This window comes from Zosterops lateralis (genome assembly GCF_965231275.1).
Source record: "Zosterops lateralis genome assembly, chromosome: 3".
NCBI lineage: Eukaryota > Metazoa > Chordata > Aves > Passeriformes > Zosteropidae > Zosterops > Zosterops lateralis.
Genome location: NC_139764.1, coordinates 789,298 through 815,601, shown reverse-complemented (window position 1 = coordinate 815,601; position 26,304 = coordinate 789,298). Strand labels below are relative to the sequence as shown.

At 48.9% G+C, this 26,304-nt stretch overlaps 2 protein-coding genes across 4 annotated transcripts; both read right to left on the bottom strand.

Moving 5' to 3' along the window:
• Positions 1-357: 357 nt before the first annotated feature.
• LOC310907308 (GDNF-inducible zinc finger protein 1-like) lies at positions 358-7,605 on the bottom strand. The gene is made up of 6 exons (XM_083857419.1): positions 7,545-7,605; positions 5,101-6,370; positions 3,865-3,959; positions 3,228-3,395; positions 2,485-2,642; positions 358-2,024 (listed from the first exon to the last, which is right to left on the bottom strand). The coding sequence occupies exons 2-6, from the start codon at positions 6,357-6,359 to the stop codon at positions 1,713-1,715; spliced, it is 1,992 nt and encodes a 663-aa protein (XP_083713545.1). The 5' UTR covers positions 6,360-6,370; positions 7,545-7,605; the 3' UTR covers positions 358-1,712.
• Positions 7,606-7,798: 193 nt separating this feature from the next.
• LOC310907145 (uncharacterized protein) lies at positions 7,799-16,114 on the bottom strand. Of its 3 annotated transcripts, none has more exons than XM_083857047.1 (8): positions 15,633-16,114; positions 15,355-15,542; positions 12,950-13,861; positions 11,512-12,366; positions 10,565-10,659; positions 9,878-10,045; positions 9,173-9,345; positions 7,799-8,346 (listed from the first exon to the last, which is right to left on the bottom strand). In XM_083857047.1, the coding sequence occupies exons 3-8, from the start codon at positions 13,858-13,860 to the stop codon at positions 8,113-8,115; spliced, it is 2,436 nt and encodes an 811-aa protein (XP_083713173.1). In that variant the 5' UTR covers position 13,861; positions 15,355-15,542; positions 15,633-16,114; the 3' UTR covers positions 7,799-8,112. The 3 variants fall into 3 exon arrangements, with proteins under 3 accessions (XP_083713173.1, XP_083713175.1, XP_083713174.1); XM_083857049.1 differs by having other exon boundaries at positions 11,548-12,366; XM_083857048.1 differs by having other exon boundaries at positions 15,785-16,114.
• Positions 16,115-26,304: the final 10,190 nt, after the last annotated feature.

Below are 26,304 nucleotides of genomic sequence, written 5' to 3'. Positions count from 1 at the left end.
AACTCAAAAAGCTGGAGCGTGGTGAGATGATGGAGGATGGGAGGGGGTGTGATTCCTTCAATTCCTGTTAGGAATCATGGAATGGTTTAGATGGAAAGGGACCTTAAAGCTCATCCTGTTCCAGGGACACCTTCCACTATCCTGGCTTGCTCCAAGGCCCTTGTATTCCAGGGATGGGGCAGGCACAGCTTCTCTGGGAGAACTCTTCCAGGGCCTCCCCACCCTCACAGGGAAGAATTCCTTCCCAACATCCCACCTGAATTCCCCCTCTGTCACTGGGAAGCCATTCCCTCCCTCTTGTCCAGTCACTGTAATTCCTGATGAAGAATCCCTCCCACTTTTCCGTGTAGGCCCGTTCTGAGGTTTCCAAGGAACCTTCTCCAGATAAACTTTCCAAACCTGCCAGTATCCCAAAGTGTCCCATTGGATACGACTGAGTCACTGGGAGGTCTCCATATTCCATAGTTTAATAGGAACAGCTCAAACAAGTAACTCACTTCTGTATGTCCCCAGAGTACAAAGCATTCATTCCCCAGCTCCAGATCCAAGTGCTCAGCCTTTAAATATATCTACACCACCTTTCCTTCCATTGAGAATAACTGAGCTCCAGCAGGAATAAATATCTTAAATATAACCTCTTGGAAATGTCCTCTGGTACAAAAATTCCCTTTTTTCTAGCTTAGAATTCCATGAGGACGCCTCCATCATCCCTTTATCCCAAAAAATAGCTCTGTGCCACAGGTCGGGGGGGCGAGGCAGGGGGGGGTCTTTATTGCTGGACCTCACCAGGCTGGATTGTGCTTACCTTTCCCAAAGTTCTGCTCATAGCTTCAGCTGAGGAATTGCTGGGGGACTACTACAGGAACAGGCAAAGAAATGGGAGAAGGAATGGGAAAAGCTGTGGGTTTTTGCACTGGGAAGCCCATCTTGAGGCTTGAAGCGTTCCACCATAGCAGTGAGTTGCTGTCCTGTCAGCCCAGTTGGACAACACTCCAAGGCTCCTTTCCCTGCCCAGGGGAAATCCCCCAAATCCTATTCCACTAAAATGGAGCAGGAAAAGCCTCTGAACTGAGCCTCTTCCAGCACAGCTCATTTTCCCAGACTTTAATGTAGGAGATATTCTGGTCTCATAAGTGCCCAATTCCATGAGAGCTGGAGCAACTGGAAGGTGAGAACTGACAGGATCCAGGTGCCAGACTGCTCCAGTTTCCATGGAATTGTAAAACCAAGGAAGTAGCATTTAGCTGACACCTGCCCCTTTTTGCTGCTCTGGGACTCCAAACTCCTGGAATGAAACTCCAAAGCTGCTACCACTCTTTGGGATCTTTGGCAAAAGCAGAGAGAAACCAACATTTCCTGAAAAGCAAATTTAGCCAGACATTTCCTGGATGAAATTCCACTGGGGAAAATGCAGTGAATGTCATGGAGAAACACCGGTTCTCCTGATTGTCCACGTGGCACTGAATTCCCTGGAAAACAAACCTGCACCACCAAGGTACCTGAGCCACCCCCTGAATGCCCAGGGAATCAACTCCCACAAATTCCCTGGTGTTGGTGCCATCCTGCCTGACAATTAGGAGATGGAGGAGCTGGGGAAGGAATTTCCAGAGGAAAGCTGGAAATCCACTCTATTCCAACTTCCCACCACCAGCCAGCCTCAGGCCAAGGACTGTACAAGGGGTGCAGCCTAAGGAGCAGGAGGCAATCCCGAATTATTCCATGTTCACCAGGGCATGGAGCTGGGGCTGCCCAGAGTCTGTCTGCGTGTGGAGCATACTAAGTTCTCCCAGCAGGGATTCCTGTGCTCCAGAGGCCTTACAGTCCGTGCTGGAATTCCCGCTTCCCGGCACTGCTGCTAGGCTCCGGTAGGGGCTGTTCTCTGCAAAGGACAGCAGCTTTTCCGGGATTTTGGGGGACACCTCGTATTCCTCGTCGGGAAGCTCCGTTTTGTGCCCCTCATCATTCTTCGTGGCTCCTTCCACGATGACGAGGAAGGACTTCCATGGGGTGTTTTTATCATGGATCTGCAAAAGAATAACCAGGAGAGAGAAGGCTGTATTATGGGCTAACAAAAAGTTTGGATCAAGCTTGCATTTGATGTTGGTAGAAAAGTTTTTTGGTTTGGAGTCATGGAATGGTTTGGATTGGAAGGGATCGTAAAGATGATACAGTCCCACCCCCTGCCATGGACAAGGACACCTTCCCCTATCCCAGGTTTCTCCAAGCCCCCTCCAACCTGGCTTTGAACAATTCCAGGAATGCAGCACTCACAGGTTTTCTGGGAAAACTCTGCCAGGGCCTTCCCCACCTCTCAGGGAAGAATTCCTTCCCAACCTCCCACCTAACCCCAACTTCCATCAGCTTGAACCAGAAGTCTGCTGTGGGCTTGAACCATCAATGCACAGGGTGTGGCTCCTCCGAGGAGGCGTGTCAGCCCCGAGAGGTGGGAACGCGCTCCCGTGCTCTGGGATGGCAGGAGCGTACCGAGGTGTGCCGGCGCAGTGTGGATTTGTCGGTGAAGGTCCTGCCGCAGGCGTTGCACATGAAGGGCTTCTCCCCGGTGTGGATACGGTGGTGCCGCTGCAGTGCATTCAGCTGCGTGAACTGCTTCCCACACTGGTCACAGCAGTACGGCCGCTCCCCTGGGAATGTGGCATGGGAGACAGGCTGGGAATGTGGGCAGAGCAGAGCTGCTGTGCCTCGGGAATGCCCAGCAAGCCCTGGCTGTCAGGGAATGGTCAGGGAAAACATCCTGGTGGTACAAATGCTGTCACATGTGACCCATCTGGAGGCAGCGGGTTCCTCCCAGCCCCACAAAGCTGTGCTGCCACTGCATTTTTCTGTGAGTTTTCCATTAGAGACTCAAGTCCTGCCCAGAATCCAAGTATTCCTCCCCCTTACTCACTCTTCTCTGAGCAAGAACCTCCGAGCTGCTCCCAGCCCTGGGATGGCTATGAACACACCACAAACTCCCTGTTTGGAAACAGATCCCATTTTCCTCTTCCGCTGGATAAACCTTTGGAGCTAAACCAGAGCTCTCCATCACCAGTGATCCTGGCAGGTTATTAAAGTATCTCTACAGCCTGTGTGGAAGGATTCCAGGGAACTGCTGTCACTCAGGACTAGTGGGAGAAGGGGGGAACATGACACATTCTCTGGCTGAGAATTCGCTGCTGGAAGATTGCAGTGGTGAGGGGTGTGTATCCAAGAAAAGGGGCACATCCTACCTGTGTGGACTTTGATGTGCTGGTACAGGGAATTCCGCTGGGCAAAGGTCCGGAAGCAAACATCACACTTGAAGGGCTTGGATCCCGTGTGGATCCGGTTGTGGTGCTTCAAGTATTCCTTGGAGGCAAAGCTCTTCCCACAGGTTTCACACATGAAAGGCCTTTCCCCTAAAAAAGGGGGGAAAAGGACGATGAAACCAGTAGTTTTGAGAATGCTCTTAAATATCCCACAGAAATTCTGGAGCATGTTGTCACTGTGGGGACCTTTAAAAGTCACCCAGTTCCAAACCATCCCTTGGCAGGGACATCTGCCCCTATCCCAGGTTGCTCCAAGGCACTCCCAACCTGGCCTAGAACAATTCTTGGGATGGGGAGTCCACAGCTTCTTTGGGAAAACTGTTCCCGGGCCTCACTACTCTCACAGGGAGGAATTTCTTCCCAAAATCCAATTTAAATCAACCCTCCCTCAGCTTAAAATCACGGGCTATGCTTGGGAACCCTTCTAAGGCAAATCCCACCTAAGAGATGACAATATCTCATTTTATTCATAAAAATACAGATAAAAGGCAGCATTTTCTGAAGGCAACAGTCTCCCTGGAATGCCTGGGATAGGATTTTCCCAGTTTTCCAGCCTCACCTGTGTGGCAGCGCCTGTGGTAGATGAGCATGTGGTTCTGGGTGAAGCGAGCCCCACATTCATCACACACAAAGGGCTTCTCCCCCGTGTGGATCCTGCAAGGAAAAAGGAATGTTCAAACTCAGGATGAGCCTTTCCCTCGTTCCCATTGATCTTCTCTGCTGGATAAATGCCCACACCCAAAAATGTTTTGGTAAAACTGAATTTTTCAAGGTGAAACTCAGCCAAATTTAGAAAATTCTCTCCAGGTTGTGGTGGCCAATTCTTTGGGATGTGAGGGAAAGCTTCTCAGGGGGTTGGGATGGCTGCTTTTCCTGGAGAGGTACATCCAGGTGGCAAAATATATCCCAAAGGATGAGAAATTCCCACCATTGGCTGCCACCACACCCATATTAAGGCAGCATTGAGTTTCCAGGGTCCAAAATTCCTGAAACGGCCCTGGGAACAGGAAAAAAAAAAAATCAGGTTGAACCCCTCAGAGAGGATTTTTTGCCCTGATCAGAACGTCTGCCTTGAGACACACGAAATAACTGATAAAATCAGGTTAAAGTCCCTCAGAATTGATCTTTACCCTGATAAAAAATGCCCTGGGACAGATAAAATAACTGATAAAATCAGGCTAACCACATCAGAGATGACTTTTTGCCCTCATGAAAAGGTTCTGCCCTGAGACAGATTAAGAAAGAGATCAAAACAGGTTAAACCCTTCAGAGTCTGCCCTGATAAAAATGCCCTCAGAAAGATAAAATTGATAAAATCAGGTTAAAACCCCTCAGGGATGATTTTTCCCTTATCAAATTGCCCTGAGGTAGATAAAATACTGACAAAACCAGGTGAAAACCCCTCAGAGATGATAAAAAATCTGCCGTGGGACAGATAAAACTCAGTGGGTGCCAGGTCAGCTCTGTGTGGGTGACATTGGTGACACGCCTGTCCCTCCTGTCCCCAGATCCATTGCTTTCCGTGCTTCACCCCCAAATCTGGCGTTTTCCCATTGAAAACCCTGCCAAATCCTTCCCAAATATTTCCACACTTGTCTTTGTATTGAGTCTAAGGATGTGCTGGAGGAATACCACCAGGATTTCTCTGCACCACAGGCCTGGCCCATATGGGACATGAGGAGAAAACAGGGATTGGGGTGGGGGGCCCTGAGGGTTGAACCCCCACACGAAGAGAAAACAGGGATTTATCAGGCCCTGAGGGCTGCACCCCGAGTCCAGGGAAAGCCGCTCCTACCTCATGTGGGTTTTCAGTGCCGAGGGCTGGGAGAACTTGGCCTGGCACTCGGGGCAGCCATAGGGCTTGTGTCCCGTATGTGTCCTCTCGTGCAGCCGCAGGGCCGTCCTGGAGCTGAGCCCCTTGCCGCACTGGTGGCACTGGTGGCGCTCCCCGCCGCCCTCATGCACCTGCAGGACGTGCCTCTTGACGTCCTTCTTCCTCTTGAAGCGCTTGGCGCAGAGCTCGCAGGGGAAGCGGCGCTCACTGCTGTGCACGTGCCGCTGGTGGCTGCGCAGGTTGCAGCGGTTGGCGAAGGTCTGCGCGCACGTCTCGCAGCGGAACTCCAGCGCCGAGGCGATCCCGTGGCTCTGCTGGATGTGCTTCAGGAAGCTCTTCTCGTACAGGAACTCCTTCTGGCACGTGCCACACTTGAAGGCACTGCCGCGCTTCTTTCTGTCCTCCTCGCCTTTGGGAAGGTTTTCTGGGCAGGTTCCCTCGGGTTTGCCGGAGTTCTCCTCCTGCTCCCGCTCTCCCTCCTCACCCTCGGGCTGCTTTTCCTCCTCGGCGTTCCACTGCTGCTCCCGCAGCCTCCGGGTGTATTTTTTCTTCGGAATCTCCACAAACACCTTCCTGCCGGCCAGCCGCCCACTCGCCCTGCGGATCTTGGTGTAAGGAGCCTTCAGCTCTTCCTTCTTTTTGTCCATCTTCTCCTTGGATTTGGCAGCCAGCCCCTCAGGAGATGCTCCATGGCCAGGCGCGGCTACAGAAGAATCTGGAGGCTCCCGCTCAGCCTCCGCTGTGACGCTGGGACGGGTGGCGCTGTCCTCCTCGGAATTCTGCGACTCCGAGAAGTTCTGCAGCTCCAGCAGCACGGATTCCAGCATCTGCTTCTTCAGCTGGAAGCAGGTCTCAGAGAGATCCAGGCACTTGAGCTTCTCAGCGATCTCCAGCATGCGCTGCACCCTGTCCTCCTCCACCTCCACACGCGCCGTGTACACAAACTCCAGGAAGGAGGCAAAATCCGCCACCTGCACCTCATTGAGGAACACGTTGCTCCGGGGACCATCCATGGGTTTCTCGTTGAGGAAAACCTCCTTGAAGAACTTGCTGGTGGCGGCCAGCACGGCCTTGTGCGCCGGGAACTCGGCGCGCACGCCCTGGTACTCCACGCTGACCGTGACGTCGCACAGGTGGCCCAGCAGCCGCAGCTGCTGCATCTCATTCAGCAGGTTGATGGGGGAGGACTTGGATTCCAGCAGGACGGGATTGCTTTCCATCTTTCTTCCCCCTGCTAACGAGATCCTGCATCAGCCAGCGGAGTTCCACAAGGGTTTGAGTTTTGTGGAATCGCTGGGGTAGGAAAGAGCTCCGAGACCATTTAACCCACCCTTGGACCAATCTCCAACTCCTCAACCAAACATGGAGTGAGTGAATCTAAGCTTAAATCCCAACCCTAATTTTCCATGAAACCCTTTGGGCTGTCAGAAGTTCAGACGCGGATAGAGCAAACAGAGCAGGATCCAAGTTGAGGCACCTAGAATTAAGGAATGATTCCTGGCCTCACCAGGCAAAAAAGGGAAGGCAAGATTAAGGAGAAGTTAACTGAAATCCTAAAAAACTGCCGGAAATGCTTTCCACAAAAAATTCCAAGCTCTTCTGTGATGGATTCACACACCGAAAAATCCCAAAAATTATGGGAATTCCTCAAAATGGACTCACAGCCTGCACATTTTGAAGGCCCATTTTCAACCTTCAATTGGGCCCTATTTCCTGGGAATGCTTGAAGCTGCTCCAAAGTTTGTAAAAGAGTGGAAGTTTTGGGGTGTTTCCCAAATGTCTGACCCCAGAACAAACCATAGCTCTACAGATTTAAAGCTGTTCTGAGGAATCTGTTGAGTCTAACCCTATACCTACAGGAATCTGAAGAATTTCTTTCCATGTCCTGGGAATTGAGTGATGTCTCACCCGATGCCAAAATGCCATTTTGTTTTTTACCCAAATAAAATGACTTTTAACTACTTGTTGTGTTATTTCACAACTACCCTTCTAATTCTCATTTGAGCACTGTCCATTTCCCAGGAATATCTCCACTTCCAGAGGCAAAACTGGCTGGAAAGAGCCAAAAAGCTCTAGCCCAAAGGGGAACTGGGAGAGAATTCCCAGCCAGTTGCTGCTGAAATTATGGAGAACCCCACCGTGCCCACTTCCAATCCCATTTGCAAAGGGCCCTGGATAACACGGGAATGCTGGGGTGGGGGAAATGACGGGGGGGGGCGGGGGGGAAAGGGAGAGGAAAGGTGGGAAACAAGAGGGGAAGGAGAGGACAAGACAAGGGAGGGGAAAAGAACGGGGGGAGAGAGGAGGGAGAAAAGGGGCAAAAAGAGGAGGGGGGTGGCATAAGGGGGAAAGAGGGAAGCAAAAGGCGGCGGGCGGGATCAGCCCGCCACGGCTGCCGCACTCACACAGTTCCCGGCCCGTTCCCGGTTTGTTCCCAGCCCGTTCCCGGCCGCTGCTCCCACTCAGCCCCGGGCGCGGCCGGAAGCGCTGACGCGCCACAACCCCGGCCGAAGCGACGGCGCTCCGGAAGTGACGTCACTAGGCGCACCGGGCGTTGCTACGCAACGCGGCCTCTTCCCCCTCCCGGCTTTAGCATTCCCAAATCCCGGCTTTTTCCCCAGGGAAATCCAGGCGAATGAAGGAGCAACGGACTGGACGGCACTGACAGTTTTATTAAAAGAGGAATTGGTGATTTACAGCTGCGGCACCGCGCTGTGTTTGTATAAACACACACCCTGCCCTGTGCATTCCCAATGGGATGCTCCCACAGCTTTGGGAAAAATAAACCTCTAGACAGATGCAAACATTTCAGTGGAATAAATACCCTCATGAAGAATTACCTCTTTACCACCTGTAATACAGCTCCCGAGGCAGCTGCACTGACCACTGGAAACGATTCCCTTCATTCCAAAGGATAATTCCCACTGTTTTGCCTCAAACCGCTTATTTTTGGGGCTAGACCTGACTTTACAGCTACAAAAGGGAGGCCTCAGTGTCCCCGGTATCCCCAAACTCGGGTGTCATGTGTGCTGCTGCTTTAGCACTTTCTGGTTTATAAAGCTTCCCATGGTCAACTGACCAAATTTTCGGCATGGGATCTCTTCCCGGATGGGCTTCTGCTAAAGTCTCTATTTTGGACCAGTTGTGGTCTTTTTTGTGTGTGAGGTTGATCAAGAAGCTTCTCCAGTGAGCATTCTGGTCATGGATCTGGGGAAAAAAAAAACGGAGCAGGGGACAGGAAAACAATTAGATCTGATTTTTAACTGTCAAATATTTACTTTATCCACAGCTAAATCCAACAATTTTGGGAAAACTCCATGATCCTGCGCTCCAAGTCTCAACCCAAACACGAACAAGGCTCTTTTGCCAACTCCGTGCTGAATTTCTGGCTCTGCTGCCATGGAATGCTTCCAAAATCAGTTGGAATTTCAGCATAGAGGTAAAATATTGACTTGGAGTTGGAAGGGAATCTTCTGTTCTGTCTTTGCTGTCACTTCCAGGACCTGGAGGTCACCAGGAAGAGCTGAGCTCAGCATTTTCTAGCGGAATGCTGGGAATGTGTGAATTCCTATTCATGTGCGGCATGAGGTTGGATAAACCATCATGTTAAACACGGCTGGAATTAGGGTTAAAGCATTAGAGACTCTGCAGTTAATCCATTAAAAAAAAAAAAAAAATCAGAAAAACCCCAAATCCTTCCTCAAACATTTTCATGGAATATTTTAGGAAAAGATCTCTGAGATGATGACCATCAGGAAGTGCTGTATCCAGTCTCTTCCAGGGATGTTGACACTTCCCCTAGGACTGGGAGATGACTGGATTGGCAGTGAGCAGTGGGAGGAGCTGCAGTGCGCCCTTGGAGGAAAATCCCACAAACTTCAGGAACAGATTTTAAGACGGCGGCTCACCACCCTGCCCTGAAATTCATCCCTAGCACAGCCCCTCCCAAGGGCTGGAAACTCTGGCTGCCAGGGTGACACTGGCACCCTGCAGGTGGCATTGAGGGCCGGGAAGATCCTGTGGGATGTCCTACCACCACATGTCGGCGCAGAGTGGACATGTCGGTGAAGGTCCTCTCGCAGGCCTGGCACTTGTAGGGCTTCTCTCCGGTGTGGATGCGCTGATGCCGCCGCAGAGCTCCCTGCTGCGTGAAGGCCTTCCCACACTGCTCACAGAAATAGGGACGGGTCTCTGGGAATAACAATCCTGGCAGACATGGAGTTAGGAGCAGTTAGGAGAGAGCAGTGGGCACTTCGGCCCCTTCCCTGGAAGAGTTCAAGGCTAGATGGGGGTGGAGCAACCTGGGAGAGTGGAAGGTGTACATGGCAGGGAGTGGAATGAGATGATCCCCAAGGTCCCTTCCAATCCCAACCACTCCATGATAAGTATTTCCCAATACCTGCCAAGGCTACAGCCATCCTCTACTTCAAATTCCTGCAGCTGCACAATCCAGGCCTCAGTTTTTTTAGGATACCACACAATGCCCCCATGAGCCAGGATCAGCCCTGCTACCCAATAGAATTCCCATCCCTAGAGGTGTCCAAGGAATTCCTGGATGTCATACTCAGTGCTCTGGGCGAGTGACAAGGTGGGGATTGGGCACAGCTTGGACTTGATGACCTTGGTGCTCTTTTCCAACCTCAACGATTCTAGAATCCCCAAATTCAGCAATGGGATGTAGCATCCACACCGGGAAGTACCACAAAGCCACCATTCCTTTTCCCAGCCTTGGAATTACCTGCATGGACATTGTTGTGCTGGGCCAGGGAGGCTCTGAGTCCGAAGGTTTTCCCACAAACCTCACGCCTGTAGGGTTTGGCTCCCAGGTGACAGCGCTTGTGGCACTTCAGGTACTCATTAGTGGCAAAGTGCTTCCCGCACACGTCGCACCTGAAGAGCCGCTCTCCTGAGGGAAGAGAAACCGGACATTGGGAATTCTCCTAGAGGAATTTTGTCCTTCAGAGTTGGTTTGCAAATCACATAACCCAGGTTGGAAAAGACCTCCAAAGTCATTGGGTCCAACCTGTGCCAAATCCCCCACATCCAGTTGTGTCTGAGCACATCCAGGCATGGGGACTCCATCCCATTCCAATGCCTGATAACTCTTTCCATGAAGGAATTCTTCCTGATATCCAACCTAAACCTCCCCTGGCACCACATGAGGACATTCCTCTCATCCTATCACTTGTTCCTTGGAAGCAGAGCCCAAATTTCCCCTGGCTCCTGTCAGGGAATTGTGCAAAGCAACAAAGTCACTCCAGAGCCTCCTTTTCTCCAGGCTAAAAATCCTTCTATACCTATGAATTCCTTCCTGGTACTTGGAAACTCTTCCATGAGTTGCAAAAAAAAAAGGGGCATTTATTCCGTATCTCAGCAATAAAACAGGAAAGGGATGGGAAAGCCACCTGGAATATTTAATTCCCACCTGTGTGTGCCCTTTTGTGGCTGGTGAGTTTTCCTTTGTTGGCAAAAGAAGCGCCGCAATCCTCACAAATGTAGGGCTTCTCCCCAGTGTGGGATCTAATGGAGACAAAACATAGTAATTAGTAATTATTAGGTCTTGATCACTAAAATACTGGATTTGAAACAATGTTTGGGTTTTAACTGTAGTGAGAAAATGAAATTCTGCTCCCTCAGAAAACAGAGTGTTTCCAGGTAGAGTCGCTAAAACTCAGGAAAAAAACTCCTATTTAAAATTTACCTTTTAAAATTTAAAATTTACCTTTTCCTCACTTTCAGGCCCTAAAAAATCCACCTTTTTTCCTAGACAGCTAAGAGCATGGGAAAGGAGAAAGCAGAGAAAATGACAGAAAATGAGAGAGAATAAGGAAAATCTGAGCCTAATGTTTGGTTTTAACTTATTCCAACCCAAACAGGATAATGTCCAAAATCATTCCTGATTTTGATACGTCAGGACAAAGGATTATCATCAATCTTGCTCTGGAGAAAGATGAGAAATTCCACAGGATGATTCACCCTCTCCTGGAAGAGGACACGTCCACAAAGACACCACCAGGGAGCAAGTCATCCCATCAAGCCCCAGCCAAGCAGCACGGACTTGGAGTTGCACATGGAGATGAAATCCCATGGCAATTTCTTGCTCCAGGAGCAAGCACAGCTCCAGATTAATTTATGCAGGATCCCTGACTCACTCTTCATCACTGAGGCCATCATGGGATTTTAGAGCCTGTCCCAAATGACAGATATTCCTCGCAAGTTTGGACAGGATATCCATGTCGAAATCCCGACCATGGGAAACGCAACATGGAGCCAAAGCCTTTGCGTAAGAGAATTAATCACGGATCTCACTGAACCCAGTATCCTGGTGTTCCTGCTCTAAGGGGCAAGGAATGGGCATGGCTGGAATCTGACCTGGTATGGATCTTGAGCTGAGAAGGCTGAGCAAACCTGGAATGACACATGCTGCACTCGCAGGGCTTCTCACCGGTGTGTGTCCGCATGTGGAACACCAGTGCCGTGCGGGAGCTCAGGATCTTGCCGCACACAGAGCACAGTGGCCGCTTGGCCCTGCCCTCGTGCTTCCGCATGGAATGAGTCCTCACATCCCGCTTCCTCTTGAAGGTGGCCTGGCAGAGGCTGCAGGAGAACCTCCTCTCCTCACTGTGCACGCAGGCGCAGTGCTCCTTCCAGCTGGTGTAGCTGGCAAAGGCCTTGCTGCACACCTCGCACCAGTACGCCTTGCCGGGCAGGCTCTGGTGCACATCCTGGCAGTGATCCACGTATTTCTTCCGGGAAACAAACTGCTCCTGGCACTTGTCGCAGTGGATCACATAGATGGACTTCTTGTTGGCCACACTTTTACTGGCCTTCTTTAGTTTAAACCCTGATTCAGGTTCTTTGCTATCCTTCTCTGTTGAGGCTTCATCCTCCTCCTCCTCAGAACATTCTTTGTTGTCTCTACTTCCTTCAACTTCTGAGTATCCCATGTCATAGTCTCCCTGCTTCTCACCCTTCACACTCATTCCACCTTCATCTTCGTTCCCTTCTTCAGCTTCCTGGGATTCCTCTTGCTCCTTGCTCCTTTCTGCTTCAGCAATGGATGAATTCCCAGGATCTTCCTCACACCCTGAGTCTTCTGGTGTCCCATCCCAAGTCTCTCTGTTGGGATCTTTGTCACAGTTTGTGGGGTTTGGGCTCTTTGTAGGTGGAACCACCATCCAATAGACAGGCAGGAGTTTCCTCTCTTGCCCAGACTCATGGATTTTCCTGTTAAAAATGGAGCACAACTTCAATAAGTTTAATTGAAACTCATTAATTGTTTAATTGTTTCAATTCAGGCCTTGGGGGAAGAGTCCTTAATTGTTCCTCACACCATTTAAGAAATTCCCAGCATGTTTGGAAAGCCTGCAAATAGGGAGAGTTTGGAAAGAGTTGGACTAGATAATTAAAGACAATTAAAATGCCTTAGTTAATTAAAATCTCTATTTTTCATCTGATCTGGAATGCAGGATGGACTTTTCTTCCCAGGCCATGAAACTACAGATTTGAACCAAAGGATATAGAGATTAAATGCCCAGATAGAGACACAAAATTCCTATTTAAAAACCCCAAATCTGAGGATGCCAAAGAAATCTGGCTGCACAAGTCCCCCTTAATCCAATGCGAAATTCCCTCAATTTCCCATCCCGGAGACCTCAATCGAGTCATCCGCACTGCATGGCCAAGAGAAAAATCCCAATTTCAACACGCTAGGAGTCAGATCCAAGAAATTCTAGAACTAAGGCAGGGAGGACTCCAGGAATGATTTATCCTGGAATCCCGAGGAAGCGTATTTCCAGGAGCACTGTACCTGAGGTGGGAGGTGTAGGCAGCCCTGTGGGTGAAGCTGGCGGGGCAGTGCTGGCACCGGTAGGGCCTATCTCCGGTGTGTGTCTGGATGTGCCCAGCCAGCCCGCACTTGGAGCTGATGGCCTTGTCACAGCAGGGACATGCCTGGGATTCCTGCTTCTGCTCCTGTCCCCTGCGGAGGGAATGGCCATCCTTGTTTCCCAGGCTGGTGATACCCACACCCAGTCTGGTCGGGGAATGTGCCTTGTTGCACTTGGGCAGCTTTGCCGGCTTGGATTTTGGGGCTGGAAAAGCTGTGACCTCCTGCTCCAGGCCTCCTGCTTGGCCTCCAATGAGCTCATAGCCTGGCAGTAGCTCCTTATGTTTCTGCCTCTCCCAAAGTTTCCTCTGCATGGGAATTGCCACAATCTGGGAGGAGTTCCCAGGGTTCTCCTCTTGCTGGATGGGAGGCCACTGTGATACCCTATTTTCACCGCTTTGCCCTTTCAGGCAGAGGCTCAAATCTAAGCCCTTCCTGCCCTCTGCCTTCACTTCTTCACAGATGTCAAGCAAATCCTTGCATTCCAGCCTTCCAGCTATTTCCTTCATCTGCTGGAGTTTTCCTGCCTCAATCTCCACTTCTGCCATGTACACGAACTCCAGGAAGGAGGTGAACTCCTCGGTGTAGATGTCCTGCAGAGTCACTGTGCACTTCTGGGTGTTCAGCATCTCCTGGTGAAGAAAGAGACCCTTGAAATAGTTACTGGAAGCTGCCAGGACAGCTTTGTGAGCCAGGAATTCCTCCTGAATTCCCAGTTGTTGGGTGAGGACTGTCACATCGCAGAGGTGCCCAAGCTGGTACAGGGAATGCAGAGCCCTCAGGAGGTTGGGAGCAGCAACCTTGGACTTCATCAGGATTTTCTTCTTCTCCATCCTGCCAGAAGAAACAGAAAAATGTTGGAATGATTTTTCCCATCTTTCCATTCAAGTATGGCAGGGAAAGCCCAGTGGAATTCCATGCCCTAATTCCTTGTTCACCCTGCACAAGTGGAATTGTAGAGCCACTGAGGCTGGAAGAGACCTCCAAGCTTTGATGGATCACCACCACCTGAACTAAACCATCTCCCACCAGGAGCAGGAAGCTGAGGGAATATGGGCACAAGAGCATTGCCTATATTCTATTGGAAAAGGATTGCTCACATCCAGATTCCTACTGGGTAATTCCTACAGCCAGCAGGGATCTCTGCAACATTCCCAACGCAACACCTGCCAACTATTCCCACGTGGAAACACAACCCCAGCCTACTGGAAGCAGTGCAGATCTAGAGGTTCAGCTCCAAAATCCACAGGAGCTTCCAGCCCATCTGCTGCCTCCATGTTTTCCAGCAGGAAATCCTGGTTTGTATGCAGTGCTTAGAGAAATCAATGAGAGCAGCACGTGCTAATTTCCTGCTGCTCCTTTGTGAGATTCCCATCTGCGATAAGATCCCAATCCATGCTCCCACAGGAGCTCCTCTAACATCATCTGACACTGAGCTCAATGGGAGAGATAAATTCCAAGATCATCTCTGAGTTCAGCTGCTTCTGGATTAAACCACCCCAGCATCTGAAGCATCTTTCCACAATTTTTTCCTTCAGAAAAAAACTGAGATTTGTATTTTCTGTTCCCATTCGGAAGCTGATCTTTAGTTTTCCAAAGTGCTGCTGAATCCTTAAGTCTCCAAAACACTCACTCCAAAGAATTAAATGAAAACCCCATTTCCTCCCCATTTTATGGGTTTGTAACTTCTTTCCAGCTTTTTCCATGGCAATTTGGGAATAAACACTTTAAAAATGTGCACACGTGTGTGAGATTTGCAGAAAGCATAATTAATCCAAGAGATTATTTGTAAAGACACCTTAATGGCAGCAGAACTGATGCAAAACTCAAACCATATTTCAATTCAATTGTGGAGTTCCTGATGAGGAATTGGAATCTGTGCAACTGGAATTGGTACAACTGGAATTGGTACAATTCCTTTAAAAATAAAGCCCATCAGTGGCCTGAATCTCTGAGAAAATATTTATATTTGTATATTTTTATAATCTCCATTTACCTGCTGGAAAAAAATTCTATTTTATTCACCTAAAAATCTCCACTTATGTTCCAGAGCATCCCTATTCATCGTCCAGAATCAGTTTCCATTTCACCCCCCCCCCAGTCTCCATTTATCCTCCAGGAAAATCCTCATTTATGCTCCAAGAAAAATCTCAATTTGTGCTCCAGAAAAATCTCCGTTTATGCTCCAGAGAATTTCCATTCTCCCTCCAGCAAACTGCTGGCCAAATTCCTCGAGTTCGGGGTTGTTGTTGGGTTTTGGGTTGTTTTGTTTTTTGGGGTTTTTTTTTTTAACACAAAGCACTTGGATTTCTCCCTAACCACATTACCTTCGGGACACCCCTGGAAAAGCTCCTCCCCCGAAGAATTCAAGGCTGGCACAGCACCAACGCTCACCATCCTCTGGGAATGTCGCCGCGCCGTGTTCCTCCTTGTGCCACTGGCACAGCCGACATTATCTTCTGGCTTTTGAGCGGAGCCACAAGATTTCTATCTCTGCGCAGGTATCTGGGAAGCGCTGCAAGGAAAGTAGAGATAGGGAATGTTTATCCCAGACCCTCGGCATAAACGGGAGGCTCAGCGCTCCTCGGACTTGAGGGGTGGTCACCTGTGCGCTTTCGGAGGCAGCAGCAGCCGGGAACCGCCTCCCGCCGGGCAGGAGCAGCCAGGATCACTCCCGCCGCTCCCGGGGTTGATTCCCGGCGCTCCCGGGCTCCATCCCGAGGGTCTGTCTCGGTCCCGGTCCCGGCCCGCCCTTACCCCGCCATCGCCTCCGCCGGCTCCCGCCCGAAAGCGCCGTGGCGGCCGCACCCTCAGCGCCTCCGCGCCGCCGCCATTTTGACTGTGGGCAGGGCGTTCCCACAGAACCGGGGGAAGAAGCCCCCAATCTTTATGTCTCCAATCCCCGCCTTTAGTCGACTCGCATCCGCAAAAAACAAAAACAAAAACCAAAACAAACAAAAAAACCCAACAAAAAACACACACACACAAACAAACAACAACAACAAAAAACCTAACCAAAAAACCAAACCCCGCAGCGCTCCCAAAACGACCTGTTTTGGAAACAAATTGCTTTCGCGCTTTCAAAAAGCTGGGTTTTTATCAGGTTAAGTGACCTCGGTGATGCTCAGGTGCTTTAAATACTGTCGGGTTTGCTGTGGCAGCTCCTCACCCTCTCCCGGTGTGGATACTGGGAGATCAGTGCCAGAGTTAAGAGAAATGTTTATATAAACCAGTATAAAGCTCTGAACTTCAGTGGGGTAAATCTGGGATTAGGAGAAGCACAGGGTCTCCCTGTTTCTTCCCACTGGGGATCCTGTATTTCTGTCTTTTATCCATAAAATAATCTTAAAGTGAGTGGCCAAGCACTTCCAGTCTTTTTTCCAAGATAAATTCCTTCTTTGAAGCATTTTTTCCCCCACTTAAATGCAAGTTTTAAAATCTTCACATTTTAAGAGCTTGGAAAAATGTTGGATGACGGTAATTCCCTGAAGAAATATAAAATAAATTCCTTCATAAAAAAATAAATCAGGAAAGGCAGACATCTGTGTTACCTGCATTTCCAATCCTGATTATTTTGTTTGTAGCCAGGGATTGTTTCTATTGTCCAGATAGAGCTCTCAGAGTGGGAAGAACAAGCAGCAATATGAGTGATCCATGTTGAAAATGTCAGGATAACATTCCTGTATCTTCACACGAGGGAATGGTGTTTGCTCTTCCTTTATCAGAAAACTGGCATGCTCAGCAGCTCTCACCCAGAGGAGTTGGGAAGCTCCTAGCCAATTTAGTCTGGATTCCACAGGGATGGAGGGAATTTCTGGATGCACTGCTGGGCTGTGTGTCCATCCCAGGAGGGATTTTCCCAAGGCTGGATTTCACGCTGCTCTTTGCCACCAGTTTTGCTTCTCAGGAGATTGACTTGATTCCCCAAATGTTCCGGGTGCTCTGATGCACTTCAGGGGCTCCCTAGAACCCACGGGATTCTCCATGTCTCTCTTGTGGGGAGAGAGAAGGAAGAGCATCATGGCTGCTCTTTCCCAATCCTCAATTTCAACAGGAAGGATGGAACATGTGGGAGGCAGCTGTGGGAAATGCCAATCCCGGGTGTCCCATGGTGGATGAAGCATTCCAGGTGCCGGGATGGTGAAATAAAACAACCTGTTAAGCCAAAACAACAAAATCCAGGAGCCTGGGAACTTAGATTTTATCTGAGAACTTCCTTTGGCTGGGAGTGGAGAAATACCTCGGGCTTTGATCGTGGTGACTAAAACTGGGAAAAGGGGAAAAATTTGGAGTCAGCTCTCCCAGTCAGGTTCTGCACCTGATCAATCGGACGTTTGTGGGTTGAGGTCAGCCAGGACATCTCCAGCAAAGCAAAGGATGGAAATGTTCCCAAATCTCAGGTTTCTTCCTCCTGGAACACAGCAGGAAGCGGCACTGGGGCATTGGCAATTTTGGCTCTTCCCAGCAAAGCTGGGGGACATTTGGAGCCCCCTAAGGAAACGTCCTCGTGTGTTTTGCCTGAATGGATATCCCTTCCTTATGGCTCCACCAGAGGATGCTGCAGACTTCGGAAAGAGCAGCCAGGACTGTGGCCCTGCTCATCCCTTTAATCCAGAGGAATCTGACCATGGACGTCAACCAATGCACTGCAGAGAGATCTTCCAAAAGCCTTTTCTCAGGAGCCAAGCAAACCTCTGGATCATCCCCAGAACAGGGACAGGGCTTTCAGCATGGGCTAAAAATACAAATTCCAGAGAAAATCCTGATGGAAAGCCCAGAGCAGCCCTTGCTCTGTGTGTCAGCACTGAGCACTGCTTAGCCTCGTCCTGTTCTTCATAAGAAATTTTGGCATGGAATCTTACTACAAATCAAACATCTCACGGATTCTCCCCCTCATGTTCAGTCTCAAGGAGCAGGAGTTCTGTATATCCTGGCAGAATGCTTCAAAGATCCTGGTGTCACTTGAAAAACACGGGAATTGAGGGAAGTCTGTGTGTGTTTTATCTGAAAAAGGAGATTTTAGAATCCTAAAACCCAGTGAAGTTTAACTCCCACCAAGGTTCTGGTGGGAAAAACCGGGACACAAAGCAAAGCAAGAGGGAGTAGGAGAAGACCTTTAAGATCATCAAGTCCAGCCATCAAATTCCAATATCATGAAATGGTTTGTGTTGGAAGGAACCTTAAAGATGATCCAGTCCCACCCCCTGCCATGGGGCACCTTCCACTATCCTAGGGTCCTCCAGCCTGGCCTTGGACACTTCCAGGGATGGAGCAGCCACAGCTTCCCTGGAAAACCTGTGCCAGGGCCTCCCCAACCTCAGAGAGAAGAATTCATTCCCAATATCCCCCATATCCCTGCTTTCTGGGAGTGGGAAACTATTTCCTCTTGTACTGTCATTCCAGGCTCATGGAAATAATCTCTCCATGTTTCTTGTAGCTCCTTCAGGTCCTGGAATGCTGCATTTGGGTCATCCCAAAGCTTCTCCAGGATGAACACTCGGAGTTCTGGAAAACCAATTACTTTTAAGGGTCAAGGCGATAAATAAATTAAATCAAATATAATTAAATAAAAAATAAATAACAAGTCAATTTAAAGCCCTTTTCACCCCTCCGTGTTCCCTGGGAGCTGACACTTTGGATGCCAGCTCTGTGCTCGTGATGCAGGGACACATCCAGGAGTCACTGGAAGGGCTCCCACCAAGGTCAAGACCCCAGTTTTGGGAAGGTTTCTCCAGAACGTGCTCGGAGCCAGCTCAGCACCACCCCAGGCATGAAGGCACCCAGGATTTTGGCTCTGGGCTGTGAATTCCGGATGTTCCCTCTCATTTTTCCCGGGAGCTCATTCCTGTGTGGCAGTGTTGGTGATAGGATGTATTCCCACAACTTCAGGGGAAGAGGGAATGGGGCTGCTTTGAGGTTAATTCCCTGCAATCCTGACCCCACACTCCTGACAAGTGATGTGTTGAGGCGATGGAAATCCAAATTCTGGGAGTGTATCTATGATGTTTTCCTTTTGGCACGAAATAAATCCTTGGCACAGCTCATTTGCTTGTTTATCACACATCTTTAAGCTCTAGGCACTTTGCAAACTTCTTTTCCGTCTTCTCCCAAATATTTTAACCCCTGCTCAGCCCTGTGCATCAAACTCAGCAGTTGCCTCTGGAAGCAAAGGATTTTCCTTCACATTCCATGGATATTGAAGGTCTGATCAATGTATTTTTAACTCCTTGACACTCCCAGTCAAGCTCAAATTGAAATGGTTTTAGATGATTTTTTTAAATAGTTGAGTTCTGATTGAGTTTGAAATAGTTGAGTCTGGAGGTTATGGAATATCCTAAAGATCCCATTTCTCCATCCGGGATCTGGAAGACAGGTGGATAATGTTTAGTCTCTGGCTAAAGGGCAGGATGTTAATACTTTTCCTGCTTGGAAAGGCGTTTCCTCCTGTTTAGTTACTGTTCAATATAAACCAAATATTCCATTAGCAAAAGGAGGTGGAGGAAAAATCCCTATTTTTTTCCCCCCTTCTCCACAGGGTCCCTTCCAACTCAATATTCCGTGATAAAGCTGTACGGAATTCAGAGGATCCCAAAGAATAAATTCAGATTAGCACCTTGCTCCCAGCCAGAAGAAATCCAGCAAAACAACCCCCAAAATTATTCCTAATGGCAAGAAAAGAGAGAATTCTTGCCATATTTATGCTCCTCCCGTTCCAAGACTCCGATTAAAAGAGCTGCTGATTTCATGGAGGTGATTCCAGACAAATTCCAGCTGATCCCAGCTGTTCACCAGGGAAAATTATAAGGAAAATAAATCTAAATACATCAGATTAAGTGATATTTTCCCAACAGCTGGCTGTGTTTTTCTGTTGTTCCCCAGAAAGCAGCATTCCCTCTCACAATCCCAAACTTTTCATCCTCCTACAGAAGCCTCTTGACTTTTAGCCACCAGAATTATCCCAATTTTTTTTTTAAATGTAAATATCTGTCTTCCCAGCAATAATATTTTTCCCTCAGTGATTATTTTTCCTTAGTGCTGAGTGCTCACCGTGGTTTGTGAATCCAAATTATTTGGGAAAAAGCCAGTTTATATCTGAGTCCTGAAGCCAAGTGTTTTCAGGGAGAGTATTCCTGCCTCCAGGTGCTCCTGCAGGGATGAGAAAATGCCCTTTTTAGTCCCAGTTTGGGTGTGGAATCTTGTCACAGGAATGACTAAACATGGAAGGAGCAGCTGCCTGGAGAAACAAACACCTGGCAAAATATTTTGAGAATTTCAGGATGAGTCATCCTGGGCCGTGCTGGAGAAGTTCAGCCCCAGCTGCAGCTCGGGAGGTTGCCTTTAGTCCCACAGAATCCCAAGGAATGACTGAGGTTGGAGAAGGCCTCCGGGACCATTGAGTTCAACCTGTCATCGAGCCCAGGAGTGCCACATCTAGGTATTCCTTGGACACCTCCAGGGGTGTGAATTCCAAACTTGTCTGTGCTGTTCCAATCCTTAACAACTCATTCCATGAAGAAATTCCCATCTCCTTCATGTCTTATTCCTTGACACCTCCAGGAATGGGCATCCAAACCTCCCTGGGAAATTCCAATGCTAACAACTCGTTCCATTAAATATTCCCATCTCCTTCGTATCTTATTCCAGGACATCTCCATGGACGGGCATCCAAACCTCCCTGAGCAATTCCAATGCCAATAACCCATTGCATTAAGAAATCCCCATCTGCCTTCATCTCTTATTCCGTCCAGGACTGTTCCAGGGATGGGAATTCCAAATGTCCCTGCGCAATTCCAATGCTAACCCCCCATTCCACAAAGAAATTCCCATCTCCTTCATCTTTCATTCCAGGACACTACCAGAAATGAGCCTCCAAACCTTCCTGGACAACTCCAAAGCCTGACAAGCCATTCCATGAAGAAATTCCCATTTTCTTTCATCCCATTTCAGGACTGCTTCAGGGATGGGAACTCCAAACCTCCCTGAGCAATTCCAATGCTAACACCCCGTTCCATGAAGAAATTCCCATCTGCCTTCATCTTATTCCATCTTTTCTCCTGTCAGCTCTCCTGCTTGGAGAAGGTCTATGCCAAGATCCATTCTCATCCCCACAAAGCCGATGGAACATTGGGAGCTCATCCCAAGCCAAATGTCCAAGTGCATTAAAATCCCAATTAATCCCTTTTGATCCATCACCATTTGTTCCCAGCACGATTGTTACTCATGGAAAAGGAGCAGGGAGGCTCCGCGCTAGAAGTTCCCAAATTGCTTATTTTTGGACTCTTCCCAGAGCTTTGCTTTTCCCCCAAATCCTCCTTGCCCTCGTCCCCTTTGGAAGGGAAATAATTCATTAATTCCACCATAAAAAGGAAAGGAAACAAAGGGAAACATAGTTTGGAATCCTGGGAAGTGGGAATGAGCAGAGCTGCATCTTTCTCCAGCTGTGTCCACATCCCACCACAGCTCCATCGGGATTAATCATGCTCCCAGATATTAATGACAATCAAACCTGGAGCCATGAGAAATTAAAATCTGTCTGGAATTCCAAGAAAAGCTTAAAACTGCAGAATGAGGTTTGGATGCCCACATGGAGCTCAGAGGAGGAGGAGGAGGAGGAGGAGGAGGAGGAGGAGGAGGAGGAGGAGGAGGAGGAGGAGGAGGAAGAGGAGGAGGAGGAGGATGTGCTGAGTTTTCCCACAGCTGATTTCCCAGTTTTGTGCTTATCCCTAATAACAATCCCAATAATTATCCCGATTAATTTCAGGAATGGCTTTTGGAACTGTGTCCACCTTCAAATATACAAAGATCTGTCTCCAGAAGTGTTCCCAGACCAGCCACTCACCTTTAGAAGGAATATTTTCCCAACTGGGATTAAAAAAATCATATTCTTAAGGAGCAGTGGGGCTAGGAATGGCCAGATAACCTTTGGAAAAGCATCAGGAAAGACTTTGGGTTGGGCCATGAGCTCTTTGTTAAAACATCTGCTTTTATTATTCTATTTAATGATATTTAATGATTTTTAATATTTAGGATTACTTTAATATATTTAATGATTGCCAGGAATTCCATGGCTGAAGGAATGCCAAGGTGGATAAAGGAAAAGTATCCCTTTGGATAGAGCTGGAGTTCCAAGTCCCAGAATGTCCCACTCTGATTTTTCCGATCTGGATTCATTATCCCTTATAAACCCAGATTGCAAGGAAATAGGAAAATGTTGCTGCAAGCACAGAGAAGGCTCCAAGTGAGGAGCAATTTTCTGAGATACCCACAGGCAAGGCAAACTCCAGCACCTTAAAGGGATGGATCCAACCTCTGGGACCTTCTCCTCAGGGAAAACACATTCCATAGGGAATTACAACAAGCAAAAACCTGGGAGCTGGACATACTGTGGCACCTAATTCCATCTACAATTCCTTTATTTTTCCATATGGGAATCACACCAGCAGATACTGGGTACCCACCAACATTCCAAAGGCTGGTGATTTTTGTGGATCCATTTTTATGGCTCAGAGGGATCCATGGAGTCAGGAGGTTTTCCAGCAGCTGAAGAGTTGGCTCCAGGTTATCCCGAAAATTTGTTGGGAGCATCAGGATGGCTGCAGTGGGGTTGCCAAGCCCAGGCTTGCATTGGAAGCTGGAAGAACACCCCAAAATAGAATGGATCTGTGTTTTAGTCCTTACCTAATCCCAGGCATGTGAAGACATGGAACCCTTAGAAAAAATAAAAATAGGAAAACAGGTTGGAGCCTGAAAGTGTCAGGGAAAAATGTGGGAGAGACAAGGGAAGGAGGCCAAAAGGAAGGGGAAAATTATCCCAAATTCTTTAAATAGAATTTTTAGCTCAATGGATCTGGGTCCAAGGGTCCAAGCTCGACCAGGATGCTGTGGACACACATTTCCAACTTCCCAAGGGAACGGGCTGTGGAAGAGTTCAGGAGTGGATCCGTGTGACTCCACAAACACTTTCCTCTCCAGAGCAAGAAGCTGGGAATGCAGGACACCCATCTGAAGCTGGGATAGGAGCAGGGAGCCGTTTATATGCCCAGAATTCCCAACTGGAATGCCAACATATGAGCTTTCCTGTCTTTTCCTGGAGCTGGGACAAGGTCACTGTGGGCTGAGCCGTGAGGATCAGGTGGGAATTTTGTCCCTCAGGAAAACAGGAGTGGATGGGCAAGGAAGTAGAAGCTCAGAATTCCAGAATTCCAAGGACAAGGTGCAGGAACTGCCTCTGACATGGAGCACAGGAGGATGCCTTGGCACCACTCCCTTCTTCTCAACATTCCCAATAAAGGTGGAAAAGCCACTTGGGTTATTTTGCTGGGAAGAGAATTCCAAGAAGATCCCCACACCTTGCTCCTTCCACAGGGGCTGCTCATTCCAAGTCCGGCAGCTCCACATGATCCAGGATAACCCCTCTTTATCTTTGGAAGACTAAAGTTCATCCCCGCTGGATAGCAGGACTTGGGAGCTCCTGCATTGACACATCCCATCCCAGGGCTTCCCATCTGGGACACTCATGGATTCATCACCTCACCCCTGAGTAATCCCAAACTCGCATCCAGGCGGGAATGACGGCGGATTGCGTGTGCTGTGACTGAACAGGCAGGTCCCTCCTGGGGATCTGCGTTCCCTGGGTTTTTTCCAATCCTTTCAAGCTGTTCCCAGTGAAATATTGGCAGGAGCTGGAGTTTGCTTTGATGGAAAGAGGCTGCTCCCTCTAATCCCCTTTTCCCAAGAAACTGCTGCTCTGGCCATCCCAGTGCGTTCCAGACAGGCAATGACCGCCAGATCCCACCTGTCTAGCAGCAGAGGCTGGAACGGTTTCCCTATGGAAAAGCAGGATGAGAATGTGGAGCTCATGGTAAGGAGCCCTGTTTTGCTGGGATCCTGATTGGAGCAAACAGGAAAACCAGGAATGACCCCAGCCCACTGTGCTGATGGAATCCAAGTGCTCTTTACCATGGCAACAGAGCCATGACTAGTCACCAGGACTACAACTTGGGATTTTTCCAGTGGCTCTGGCACATTCCAGGCTGTTCCCACAGGGGGTTTGGGCTCCCCAGTTTGGCACTGGGACTTCCAGAGGAGGAGGGAATGAAGCGGGCAGGACAATCCCTAAAATCCCACAAAAGTGGGAAGAACAGGCAGCTGCTAGCCCCAGGAAACAGCTGGAATACCTGGGGAGCAATTTCAGGGGGAAAAAATGGATCCTACCAAAAGAAACCACTCACTTCTGATCCCTGGACCATGGCTGTTTGATCCCAGATGGATCACCCCAGGATAGGGTGGATTCTCCACCTTTAGGGAATGGCTTTTGAAATCCAGGTGGGAGTGTTTCAACTCTGGTATTCCCACTTGGAGCCAGAAGTGCCAGGGAAATTTATAGCCTGAGTTCCATAGGAGATCAGTAAGGAATGCTACAGATTTGGAAATAAAGATTGGGAAATGAGGCATGGGAGAGCTCCAAGGAGAGGCGGTGCCAGTACTGCACATTCCTAAAATCATTGGCTGAGCCACAGGATGCCACTTTTCCATCTCCTCCCATTAAAAATCCTGGAGATGGTGCCTGGTTCCAATTCTGCCAAGGTGTCATTCAAAGGGAACAATCCTGATTAGCTGCTGGGAATTCCAATATCCAGAATAACACAGTGGGAAGGGGAGCCACAGATGCTGCAGCAATACCAGCAATAAACTAACCAATCCCATTTATTTGGGATCAAATCCATCCCATCATTTTCCCTCAGTTTCTTTGCAGGGTGGGAATGACATTCCCATTATTTTCCATGTTGCCCCACTTCCAGTTCATGCTTCTCACTTCCCTAGGGATCATTTTGGCTCTATCCAGCTCTGGCTGCCCTGTCATGGTATCCCAATAGCTGCCTGATAAGGCTTTTTCAGCTTTTCCAGGGAATTTTGGGAAAACCACATCAAACTTGGGGTGTTTAACTGGGAAATGAATCAGCTCCCATGGGAGGAATTAATGGGAAGCTTGGCCTTGGCACAGCACATCACTTGGGAAAAAGAGGAATTGGACCCCCAGACCTCCTGGAGCCTAAGGATCCAGCTTGGATTTCAGTTGGAGCCTTCAGACAGTCCCAGGAGGATTTGGGAATGGGCTCAGCATTTAGGAACAGTCTCCTATTTTTTTGCCATGGATTTTTTCCTTCAATCCTGTGTATCCAGTCTCTCATTCCCTGCAAAATCAGGGAGGAGGGAATGTTTTCTCAGTGAGGTCAGTGGAAAGCTGCCTCCAGCTGGGATCAGGCCTGCAGGTGGCCAGGAGGGACGAGAATCCAAGGATTTTATCCCTTTGGAAACATTAGCCCCTCTCGAAGCATCCCTGGTTCCTCCTCACCTTTCTCCTGCCGCTCCTTTCGGGATAACAATAGCAGGATCCAGATGCTTATCTGTAGAGCTCTTCCCATTTCCACGCTGGCCTTCACCAAATTCCATAGGGAGGTCCGGAAGCAGCCATAGATAACCCGGAGAGCTGGATCGGCTCCCGGGAAAGGTAAAACCCTTGGAATTACAGCAGGGCAGGGAGCACCTGGAACATGATCCTCAATTCTTTTCCAACATGGGAATGTGGCCGTAATTAACCAGTGAAATTCCATTTTGGGAGCTGGAGAATGGATCCCAATCCATGTTTTTTGTGGCTGTTTCCATTTCCCTAGCATTGCATCAAAACCCCAGAATTCCCTTTGCTCCATCCATTCCCTTTCCATAGGCAAATCCAGCGCTGGCTACCCATAGCCATGGCACAGAAGAGGATCCTATGGAAACACCAGTAAATAATGCTGGAAAAGAGGAGAAATTCCTTTTAAACCTCTAAGGAAGCATTTTCTTCTCTGTTTTGTGGGTGAAAAAAACCCCAAAACCTTGGAGGTGGGTTTGGAATCAAGGGAAGATTTTCCTCCAGCTGTGATTCCCTGCCCAGCAGCCTCTTTTTTTCCTTGCTGAGGCAGGGAAATTCCAGCTGAGGCAATCCCAGCTCCAGCACATCCCTTGGCACCAGCCCGGCTCCTGCGGAGCTGTGATAAGGAGGCAAAAGCACAGCCCTGGGACACATTCTCCAGACAGAAAACTCTGCCCAGCCTTCCTGGCCCTTATCTTTATTGCCCACATTCCCAACAATCCTGAGTTTTATTTATGGAGCTCTCATCCTCGAGGTTATGAGAAGCTCTGGTGCATCCATGGGCTGGATCCAAGGTGAGGATTAACAGCAGTGCAGTTCCAGCCAAAATCATGGGATTGATCCTCCCTTGCTCCAAAGGCAG

Coding starts and splice junctions, on each gene's coding strand:
- LOC310907145 (XM_083857047.1), bottom strand. CDS start 13,860: ATGGAGAAGAAGAAAATCCTGATGAAGTCCAAGGTTGCTGCTCCCAAC. Junction 10,046..10,564: donor CCACAAAAGGGCACACACAG/GTGGGAATTAAA, acceptor CTCTTCCCTCAG/GAGAGCGGCTCTTCAGGTGC. Junction 8,347..9,172: donor CTCTGCGCCGACATGTGGTG/GTAGGACATCCC, acceptor TTTTTTCCCCAG/ATCCATGACCAGAATGCTCA.
- LOC310907308 (XM_083857419.1), bottom strand. CDS start 6,359: ATGGAAAGCAATCCCGTCCTGCTGGAATCCAAGTCCTCCCCCATCAAC. Junction 3,960..5,100: donor GCACTGAAAACCCACATGAG/GTAGGAGCGGCT, acceptor TTTTCCTTGCAG/GATCCACACGGGGGAGAAGC. Junction 3,396..3,864: donor CCACAGGCGCTGCCACACAG/GTGAGGCTGGAA, acceptor CCCCTTTTTTAG/GGGAAAGGCCTTTCATGTGT.